Source organism: Plasmodium cynomolgi, chromosome 11 (assembly GCF_000321355.1).
Source record: "Plasmodium cynomolgi strain B DNA, chromosome 11, whole genome shotgun sequence".
Lineage (NCBI taxonomy): Eukaryota > Apicomplexa > Aconoidasida > Haemosporida > Plasmodiidae > Plasmodium > Plasmodium cynomolgi.
The window spans coordinates 15,373-27,577 of NC_020404.1; the positions used below are offsets into that span (position 1 = coordinate 15,373).

The 12,205-nt window shown below is 30.2% G+C and overlaps 2 protein-coding genes across 2 annotated transcripts; both read left to right on the plus strand.

Moving 5' to 3' along the window:
* Positions 1 to 1,609: 1,609 nt before the first annotated feature.
* On the plus strand, positions 1,610 to 2,958 carry PCYB_111030 (Pv-fam-d protein; the record flags this gene model as incomplete). Its single annotated transcript, XM_004222981.1, has 2 exons — positions 1,610 to 2,601; positions 2,686 to 2,958. Coding segments are annotated over 2 exons (1,264 nt in total), but the record flags the coding sequence as incomplete, so codon positions are not given.
* A 4,749-nt stretch (positions 2,959 to 7,707) lies between these two features.
* Positions 7,708 to 9,742, plus strand: PCYB_111040 (tryptophan-rich antigen; the record flags this gene model as incomplete). The annotated part of the gene is made up of 2 exons (XM_004222982.1): positions 7,708 to 8,757; positions 8,939 to 9,742. The coding sequence occupies 2 exons, from the start codon at positions 7,708 to 7,710 to the stop codon at positions 9,740 to 9,742; spliced, it is 1,854 nt and encodes a 617-aa protein (XP_004223030.1).
* Positions 9,743 to 12,205: the final 2,463 nt, after the last annotated feature.

The following is a 12,205-nucleotide window of genomic DNA, read 5'->3' on the forward strand; positions in this document are numbered from 1 at the left end:
TATATTTTATTTTGACTTAGATGAAAATATTTTTATAAATACTGCATATTATTATAATCTGCATGAAAATTAAATAACCACTTAATAGTTTATGGTTGTTTAATTTTTTATTTTTTTTCTTCACCTCTATTTGTTATTTTTTACCACAAAGCTGAAAATTATTTCGTGCGTTATTTTGATACAGGGGATAATAATTGTAGTTTTTCCCAATTTGCGTACTTAATTATATTTTTATTTTAATTTTTAATAAATGGATTTTTTATTTAGTACAAAATTAGTCATTTTTTTCTTGTTTTTTTTTTTTTTTTCGGCATCCCATAAAATTTTATTATAATTTTTTTTTCTAAAATATTAATATAATTCTATATATTTTATTATATATTATTCATCAATTTTAAATCTACTTTTCTACTCAATGGAACCATAAAAACATTTTTGTTTCGAACATATTTTTATTTATTTATTATTATTTTTTTTTTTTTCTTCTTTTTTTTTAATTTGTTATTTTGTTGAATGGTGTTTTTAACACTGTTTATTAGTCATTTAACGTAAAGAATTAATTTAATTTGCTAGTTTTTATTTATATCTATATTTCGTGTAAAGTAGTTACTAGTAATAACTTTTTTATTATTATTAGTTTATCTCCTTTTTTTTACATTTAAGGTAAATTATACTTCATTGCATATTTATGCTATATATTTATATATTTTTATATATATTTTTTATATGTTTATACATACATCTATAATTAAGTTTATTTGAAAAAAGGCGAACTTGAAAAAATTGTTTTAATATTTGTGAAAATAAGAATCATGTAAACAAAGTGTGCATAATTCATTTTTGAACAAATATTATCGAAACATTATTCTGTTAAAAGTTTATTTCTTACCAAAAGCATATTGTCATATTTAAGTAAATTCGGAGTATAGGAAAAATGAATAACTTATTCTGTTTTTTTACCAAATCGTTTATACTCTCCCTCTTAGTATGGAATAGTTGTGAATATGGAAATGAGGTTAGAAATAGCAGTTAACTTTAAAAAAATGTCTGTGCACATGTTTGTGCTATTTTACATTCCTATCAATAAACGTCAAACATCAAACGGTGTTTTCTCTACAATCCAGGTATTTCAAAAATTCTCCATCTCATATATTTTTTTTTATTAATTTTTTTAGAAGAATTTTGGTGAATCAAGGAATAGCAAGGTCAGCAGGAAAAATGCATTGAATGTACGCTGCATCAGATTATTAAAGGAAGAGGGGAACACACATATGGATAATAGCTATTCCTCATTAAAGGACAGCATGATGGAAATAATTGGTGACCAAAAAGGTAATGTTGAAAAGCCAGTAAAAGAATTATTAGACAATGACGGATCTATGAATAAAGATAATGATGTAGTGACTGATGAGAATTTTCAAAGACAATTTTCTTCCTTTGCAAGAGGTGGCAAACATAAAGAGATTTCAGACTTCTCAGCTAAAGGTGGAAAGTATGAATCAAATAAATACAATAGGAGGAAGAATGACAATTATTCAGATGATTATGATGGTGGAGACGAAAAATATGAAGAAGAAGAGTATGACTACAAATATCGCGACAGTCGTAGACGTGGTAATGATAGGGACAACCGCAAATATCGCGATGATCGAAATGATCGAAAGTACCCTGAAGGCCGCAACGATCGTAAACAGCGTGGTGATAGATACCCTGAGGATCGTGACAATCGTAAATATCGTGATGATCGCGACAACCGCAAATATCGTGATGATGATAGATATCCTGAAGACCGTGACGATCGTAAACAGCGTTATGATAGATACCATGAGGATCGCGACAACCGCAAATACCGGGATGATCGCAGATATCCACAGGAGCGTGACAATCGTAAGCAGCGCCATGATGATAGATATCAAGAGGATCGTGACAATCGTAAATATCGTGATGATCGCGACAACCGCAAATATCGTGATGATGATAGGTATCCTGAAGATCGTGACGATCATAGACATCCACAAGGCCGAGACGGTCCTAAACAACATGATGATAGATATCCTCAAGGCCGAGACGGTCCTAAACAACATGATGATGATAGATATCCTCAAGGCCGAGACGGTCCTAAACAACATGATGATAGATATCCTCAAGGCCGAGACGGTCCTAAACAACGTGATGATGATAGGTATCCTGAAGACCGTGACGATCGTAGATATCCTCAAGGCCGAGACGGTCCTAAACAACGTGATGATGATAGGTATCCTGAAGACCGTGACGATCGTAGATATCCTCAAGGTCGAGACGGTCCTAAACAACGTGATGATGACAGATATGCACAAGGCCAAGATGATAGTAAATATCAATATGATCGAAGTGGTCAAAAGAGTAAAAAATATCGTGATGAAGATTATGAAGGTGATGATGAAAAATATAGTGATCATCGAGATGACAAATATAGAAAACCTTCAAATTATAAACAACCTGCATTCGATAATAGAGGAGATAGGTCACCAAGCAAATATCCTTCCCAGGATTATCCGCCCAAACCATCGAATGATAAATACGGAAATGTTAACAAAGATGGAAAACCATATGATCCATTGAATCTAGATGACGATGTAAAAAAATTATACAGTTCATTAAAGAAACCTCCTCATCATTCAAAAGGATACGATTCCAAAAGAAATTATGACGATGATGATTTTGAAGAGGATTATAGACGATATGATAAATCAAAACGTCATGATCCTAATAATAAAAAATCTGGACAACCCCAGTTTGATCAACAACCTGGTCGACCTGGACAACCTGGACAACCTGGACAACCTGGGCGACCTGGACAACCCCAATTTGGTCAACAACCTGGACGCCCTGGACAACCCCAATTTGGTCAACAACCTGGTCGACCTGGACAACCTGGACGACCTGGACAACCTGGACGACCTGGACAACCTCAAGTTGGTCCTCAAGGTAAACCAAGTCCTATGGGACCAAACAAAGGTGGTACTACTCAACAGGAACCTACAGGAAAAATAGCTAGATTTTTTAATGGAATTAAAAATTTTATAAAAAAATCAGATGCAATGTATGAAACAGAGTTGCTAAACGTAATGATACTTTCTGCAGAAAGCAAAAACAATAGTGGAGCAAAACTTGGAATGAAAAAAAAAGTTACTAACAAAATAACAATCATTTCTCCAATTCTCGCAATGTCTATCTTTTTCACATTATTTGCCGTTTTTTCAAATGTTCCAGGTATGATCACATCTGCCGTATTCGTTGCTTTATCATCCATATACGTTTACTTTAAGTACAGGAAATGCAGACGTATGTTCAAAGTTTACGGTAAAACCAACGATCTTCAAAAATTTTTAGAATTCGGAAGCCCTCAACAAGTTAACTATCAATCCGAACCTCCAAAAAATAAATGATTTAAGTACATACATTAATTTTTTTATATTCATGATCAAAATTTCCACATACTCTAAATATATATGTGAGTTAAATATAACTTTTTCTGATTTTTATCATAAAAAATTATTATAAATGTAGTTTTGTATGTTCCCTATTAGAAAAATAAATTAAAATTTTCTTATTTAGTATGTACATAAATTATTAATTATGTATAAAAGTTGTTATAAGATTATTTTCCTTTTTCTTCTTATAATGAATTAATATTTTCATTTATTCCTTTTTTGGGTAAATTTAGTGCGTATATATTTTTCTCACATTTGTTTAGACACAATAAATAATACAATATTATATGCTTTGCTTAATCTAAGAAATAATAGTTCACAGTACTGTATATATAATTTTATTTTTCATTTAGCATATCATTTCATTATTATTTTTGTAAATTACACTTAAGGAAGCATTTTAAGTGTTAAAAAATAATAATAGATATTATTGTCTTTGTTAAATGGAAAATAATTAAATCGCACTTTCCCAGCTTGTTAAAATTAAATATATGTACTTTCTTTTTGTGTTATAATTTTACTTCTGTTTTATGTGAAGTAAATGTTACCTTACCTACAAAAATTAAATGGTTGATTCGGAGAAATTATATATATATATATATATTTATTTTTTTTTTTTTTTTTCTCCCTTTTAACATGTGGCTGGTTGTAAAAATACCTTTTTTATACAATATAATAGTGTGTTCTTTATGTTAAACGTGATTAAGCAAAGCACAATAGTAAAACATATTTCATTTTCATTAAAGCGGTCTATATCCAAGTTGTTCGGCCGGTCATAGTTACTCAACATTTATACATAAATAATTCATTACATTCTTTTTTAGCTTATTTATAATTTTCTTAACAAGGTGTATATATCAGCATTCCACCTAAAAATTGCACTATTTTTGGTAGTTGTTAGCATTACCTAGATAACCTACCGAAAGGAGAAAGACATTCCCCAGATGCAAATAAAATTAAGCGAATTTTACATCACAACCGAATTTATCTGCCATACATTGTTTATTTATCAACTGCAAAAAGATTTGAATAAATCTTTTCCTTTATTTTTTCTCTATACACCTTTATCTAACGCTCTTCTTTGTGTGGGAACTATGTAACAACAATATTTTCTGTACCGTAATAGTATTAAAAAGAGAAAAAAAATTATGTACAAGCGCACATACATTGTAATAATAACGCTTTGTGATCAGAAAAACGTTCAATTTTTGCATAATGTTCATTTATTTATATTGAATCGTTATTTTACCTCATTACGTAAAGAAATGAATGGTAGTAAAAACAAAAGGACCACCATAAGTAATATTATCCACTATTAGAAATGCAGAAAGAAATTACAACCCTAACTTTCCTACATTAGCAAATGTAAAGAAAAAAAAAAAAAAAAATTAAAGCAACTGCGTAATTCCTCTTTCTAAAAATGGGAAGAAACCGAACTAACAAATTAGCACGTCTAAATAGGGGTTAAGGTGATATTTTTTTTTATACACATGGGTCACTACCATAGATGTGATGGCATGCTATACCCACATCCTTCCGTGTACATCTGCTAATAAGAAGAAACGCCGTTATACATCGACAATATCCACTAGACATCGCATTTTCATCATCACAATATGTCATTATATTTCTTTATTCGCACAATTAGCATATTATAAAAAATTATTTTTATCACATTGTCTGAAATTATTATCGCAGCACCTTTTACCATTGTAAAAATGACACAGTCTTTTTCATCTAAGGTGGACCACTATCAATAAATTAGCCCTTTTTTCTAACAATATATATTGCTCAAAACAATGCCATTGGATTATGGTGTACAAAATGTACGATTATAATTTGTACTATGCACGGAGGTTGAAACGCAGAAACGCTCCTTTTTTACATCGCGTTAATAAGAATTAATAGGAACAAGAAACATGTATAAGTACAATATACATCGTTCTTAAGAGGACAAATAAATTTACTTATTTTTATGAGGTACCTTTTGGGGGCTAAATTTATAATGGCAGCTGTTAAGAAGACGTATGACTTAATATGATTTTTATTATTTTTTTTTTTTCTAAAATGTATGTACAATTATTCTATCTTCATTTTAAATACGTATACTTTGTGGTTATACGATTTTCGTTGCAACATTTCAAATACGATAAATTCAGTGAAAGATGATGTAGATTTTTTATTTGTCTACTTTACAGAATATTATTTCGTAGTATAAAATTATTACAGAGGATGTGTTCATCATCATATGGAATATTCCAAAAGATAAAACGATAAAATAAGTGTAAACCCATGTAATATTATGGCTTCACTTCCTAAACCATTTCGTTAGTTGTAAATATTATTGTCTTCCTTTCCTTTTTAATTTTGTGCTAAATTGTTGCACTCTTTGTATAACATACCACCTTCATGAAAACGTAATTTTTGCCTTTTTGGACAATTCAAAAAATTTCAGGAATTTGTTTTTACATTTTACTGCATTCAACGTTTCTTATACCATGCGTTTCTCCCACATGAATAGCATTCACAAACGGTTGTTCAACCTATATATAATAATCTATACATTTATTGATACATTACACGCAATATGCAACTAAATTAAAATAACATTTTATGAGAAGAGGCATATCGCATTTTTGCATGATGCTAAATTAAACGATTAGTCGAATTTAAAAAAACTGTTCTTATAAATGGAATATAATTAAATAATCTGCATTCCCTTCCTTTTTTAACGCATTATTTTATCACTTTTGTGAGGATATTAAAACCATGTTTAAATTACGATATGTAGATGGCAAAAATATACATATACATATATATACAACATATAATAAATTGATCAGAACTAGATAATATTATTTTCTCATCATTTTTTCGCCCCCATTATACGTATGTAAGAAACCCTCCAAATCCGGAATTTTTATTTTTTGCATGCCAATCTACATTCTCCTCTTCCAATTTTAATTAATTATTATTTATTTTTTTTTTAGTGCCCCAAATGTCATTGCAGAAATGTTAAAAAAAAAAATCCAATTTTTTTTATAAATTGTGCCTCGGGAATATATGGCCCTCATAAAATTATAAAAATACGATAATGCGCTAAATGGTGATTATCCCTTGAACGCGTCAAAATATTATGGCGCAAGGTGGATATATATTATCTATGATAAAAAAAAAAAAATATATGTATACATAAATAATAACGAAGAAGGAATATATTTTTGCTGTATTTTTATGCTTTAATAAATAAATACAATATAATTAATTTTCTACAGTTAATTTATTGTGTTTTATGTATATATATACGTATAAATAAATAATGGGCACACGTGACTTTTTTAAAAACAACTTTTAATAAATGCCTAAAAAATCCGAATTTATTTTTTTTTTAACTTAATACCTCATGTATGTGATATATTTATAATTTTTTGTAAGGACAATTTAGATTTTATAGAATATTAAATAAATACATAATTAATTTATTTATAGATTTGTACCAAAAAAGTAAATTTGTTCGGATTTACATATTATACAAATATATGTTTTTAAAAAGATTTCTTCATAAATGCAAAAAATATGTCATTTATGAATAATTGTTTTTTTTTAAGATTTCGTTTTAAACAAAAATAATTCAGATCAGTTGAGTTCAGGTAGAATAAATACCCGAAATCGGCGATATCCTAACAAAATTGAATCTTCATAAATTATGCATACATTTTTTATTTTAAACTGTTTCTTCCTTACAATTTCGTTATTTTTTTAAAGTGATAATATATACGTACATTTTACCGGAGCAGTAATTGTTCAACGGAAAAACAAATTCGTTGATGTAATTACATACCCATATTATAGTAAAAAACTATTTCTTTGAAAATAATTTTGGATTTTTGTCCTATTATTTAATGTTCTTCTATTGAAGAATATTGCGGAATAATAAACCCCGTAAACATATATTTGTGTCTGATCATTCTTTATGGAAAACCCCTCCCTATTACAGAATGCTTTTATTTGAATAAAATATAATTTTTTTTTTTTTTTCCTGCATTTTCTATTTTATACTGCCTCGTTGATATATTATTATTTTTTCGGTCTAAACAAAGAAAATCATAAATATGAAATATTTTATAACCTCATCGTTTGTGTTCACTATAAGAGCTGTTTTAAAACGTACACAGTTTACACTACTTTACTTTTTAAAAAGATTCACTCTTTTTCCATTAATGTATAACGAAAGATGGACGTGGATGGTAATACATTAGATAGCGATTTAGTAGATAATAATTTAGACAGCCAAATTTTCGATGAAGCAGAAATTGGCAATATTATCTTAGATGAAGGTGCACTAGACACAGAAGCAGTAACTTTTAATGCAGCAGAAAATGAAGCACTGTTTAATGATGGATTAGGAGGCGACATGCTAGATGTTGGTATGCCAACCGATGATGTGGTGTTAGATGAAATACCTCATGAGGGAATATATGTCCAGGATTATGTAGACGAGGCCACGGTGAACCACGATTTTACGGATAACGGAGGGTTAGGTGAAGAAATAATGGATCATGAAATGCTAGGCGATCAGCCAATGGGTGATGAAGTGCTAGGTGAGGGAATGGGAAATGATATTTACACAGCTGAAGGAATGACAGATGATGCATACACTGGTCACGTAATGGCAGATGAAGCATACAACGGTGACGTAATGGCAGATGATTCATACGGAACCGAAGGATATGTAGATGTACAGTACGACACTGACAGAGGAGTAGATAGTGAATATGTAGCCAATGAAGAGTCATATGATAGTATCGTAGTTGATGATATGGCAGATGCAGGTAACGCGTATGAAGAACTAGACAGAATGGGCGATGCTAATCTAGAAGATATTAACCCAGAGGACATTAATTTAGAAACTCTTGAGTACGAAGGTGCGGGCACAGAAGCTAGTGAGTACAATAATGTATACGCAGAAACTGGCGATTATGTAGATAACGTAAACGTAGAAAGTACTTTAATAGATGGTGTCGACACTGTTAGTACAAATACAGCTGATAGCAGCAATAACATGTTAGGTAGTAACATACTAAGCAGAGGTAGTGTATTGAGTAGAGAAATGTTAGATAAAGCTTTCCTCGCTAAATTTGAAGACAGTGGTTTTCTACAGAGACTAAAAGAAAGCTACAGGAACTTATTCACGCCAAAGGGGTTTTTAGGTCTCGTTCTTTCATTATTAAGTATTGTTTTTTTTACAATAATGTGTGCGAATTTTCTGCAGCTAATTTCAGTGGTAAGCCTGAATTTTCATGCAAAAGAAGTTTTTTTTTAAATCGGTATATAATATGCTGTGCTCATCTGAAGTAATTTTTTCATGTTAAACGTGTCTTTACTGCTTTACGTCTTACTTCTTCATTTCGAATCTTTTAACGTGCCTTATTGTTCTCCTCCACCACCACTCCTTTTTCTTGCAGTCGTTAGAGAAGCAACAACAGAATATCTTTGCCAAAGAGGATCCATTTTTGGCCAATAAGGGACCCAACTTTTATGAAAACACCCCAGATGCAACGGAAAGATGGAAAGAAAACGAATGGAACATGTGGAAGAGACAATTGGATAACAGCTGGGGAGAATTCAACGAATCTGTAGAAAATGGAAAAAAAAAATGGCTTGTAAATAAGGACAAAGATTGGGAAGATTGGCTAAGAGTTATGGAAACAAAATGGATGCATTATAATGAAACAATGGAGAGAGAATATAAATCAAACCTTTTTGAAATATCTGCAGACTGGGATGACGAACAGTGGGAAGAATGGATAAGAACAGAAGGACAACAATTCATGGAGTTAGATTGGAAAAAATGGATGTATGAAAATAAATTCCTCTTAGATGATTGGGCTTCAAAAGAGTGGTCCAAATGGAAAAAAGACAAAATAATGTCATGGTTGTTATGTGACTGGAAACTTACTGAACAGAAATATTGGGAAGATTGGGAAAGTAAGACATGGCCAAGATTTATATATTTAAGAGACAGAGAAAACTGGATTAAATGGAAAGAAAGAATAAATAGGGAATGGGAAGAGTGGACATGCTGGGTACAGGAAAAAGATAACGTATTTGTAAATAACAAATGGAATGGTTGGTCCAAATGGAGAAATGATAGACGAGCTTTGTTTGATGATTGGATGAAGCCGTTTATTGAAAGATGGATAAATCAAAAACAGTGGAAAGTGTGGAAAGAAGAAAGAAATTATGCACTTAGGAGAAATAATGCCTAAAAAACAAAGCATAAAAATAGTTAACCAAGTGAAGCGAGTGTGAAGTAATTCGAGCAGTCTGCATTTTCACATTCGAATTACTAATCCTAATATGATTCGCCCAAGAAATGGAGAAAAAAAAAAAGGAACGAAATATTTTTAGTTGGATAAAAAAAATTATAGTAAAATGCAAATTTTTCAAAATTAGCATATATATTTGTAAAATAATTTGAATGCGTACTTTATTCCCAGTTTGAATAAGATTATAAGTACAGCAAAACAATCAGCTCATTTCAAAGTTTACTTTACATTCAACCACCAAATTTAAGTACGCAAATATTTCAATTTGTTAAAATGTTTATAAAATATGTGTCATTTAAAAAAAAAAAAATACAGTTCCTTTCAAAATTGTCTGTATTGCATATGTGTATATATACACTCATCGTAGTATAATTTGTTATGCGGTGCAATTTTTTGAAATATTGATTCTTTCATATTAGGAAAAGTAGTATATCATCCCTACTTTCTACATATTCTAAACAGCAGTTATCTATTTGACGTTGCATCAGCTGTTTAAATATATGTTTTTTTTTTTTTTTAAACAGATACAATCGTAACAATTATTCGTTACAATTTCTGTATTTTAGTTGTGATATTTGTGTATCATTATTTACATAAATATATCCTAATGTTTCAACATCAGTTTTATGCAAATTTTCTTTTCTTTTATTCTTCTTTTTTTTTTTTTTTGGAACTTTTAATATATTTTCTCTGGTAAATAATGAAAAACATTAATCTTGTTAATAAACATTATTGCCTCATAAGCCATCCTTATGAATAATTATTCGTAATAGCGTAACAGCATCATTACATAAACTGTCACTTTGTAAATACTGTGTTCGTTTCGTCTGCTCTGTTTCTAAGAAAGGTCACGTAAAAATGAGCGCTAATTTTATAGACATACGTATTTGCATATTCCGTTGGCTACTTCATCCCTACGAGGATTTCACTGTTATAGGACCGTTATCGTGTAGTCTCTCTATCAGTATATGTTAAAATAGAAAAGCAAATTTTGTAATAATTCTTGTAACAACGGGTCAAAAGCTATTCTATTACCTATTCGTTCGTATGCACATGTGCATCGTACCACTTTGCACAACCCATGTTAACTCTTTTTATTCTAGCACTATTTTCTATATTTTCTATATTTTTTACTTTTTCTTACATTAATGATGGCGTTATTTTTCGAATATCTCCAACATGAATGTTTATTTAATGGCACAGTTTTGTCTACAATAAACAAAATTATGCGAAAAAATGTTTGACCTACAGTTCTTACGAAAGCCAATTTTTCAACCTTTGTTATGACATATGTTGTAAAGGAGGCGTAAAAAGAGAAAAATATTTCTTTTCTACGTTAAGCTTGCTTATATAAAGCAATTAAACAAAAACTCTACAACAAAAATGCGGATGAAAAAATTTAAAATCTTTTTTTTCGAAAAAGTTTTAGAGCCAAACAAAATAAAACTGGAGTTAGTACCAAATGTAGGACAACAAATTGAACGTTAACGCGTTTCAAAAATGGACAATTAAGCGTGCTCTTTGCTAAGAATGATTCAACACAAAATGGGGAATTTGGATAAGGAACATAAAAGTGGAAGTGTCACCACTCAGTCGAAGTGCAAAATAAAATTTATGTTAACCCGGCAAATATATGCCGAATGAAATAGCTGTACGTATAAAATTAGCAGGATAGTAGCTCATTGTATAGAATGTGTTAACTTGAAAACCTTAAAATGGAAGAATTAACGAATTAGAGAAAAAAAGCACTTCATCATCTGGGTTTTTTCCGACAAATGATCAAAATGGAAGAGAGACAAGCATATTTTTACATAATAAATGAATAAACCCATGTAAAGAAATCCCTTTGAAATGAATAAATAATTCACCGCATAATTAATAAGAACATTGAACAAAAGGGAATTGTCCCTATCTATTTTCTACAAACTTGGGATATACAGTACCCCACACCATTGTACCATTAAAGGAAAAAAAAAAAAAAAACATACATAAGGAACAATTTAAAATGGAAAATGACTCCCTCCCCCCAAGTAATCTCCCCAATTTTATGACGTTTTGAGCTCATATTTATCCTTTTCAACACAAACGGAAGATCTATTACAAAAAATGGAAAAACTGAAAATTACTATGGACGTATTTTCTAACTCCAAGAAAGGGAAAAATTAGTACTAACGTTTATGACGGTTCATTAGCTTTCCAAAAATGATAGTCTTTATATTCCAATGGTTCTGCGTTTTAGGCATCCATTTGCGCATTAATTAATTTCGTTTGGGGCAAAAAATTGTACTATTTTTATAATTTTTTTACTTTACGTAATTATCCCTTATACATGAATTGCCCCCCTTCAGCCTAACAAAAATTGGCCAAAATAGTGCCGAACGAATGGAAAATTTAATGATATAA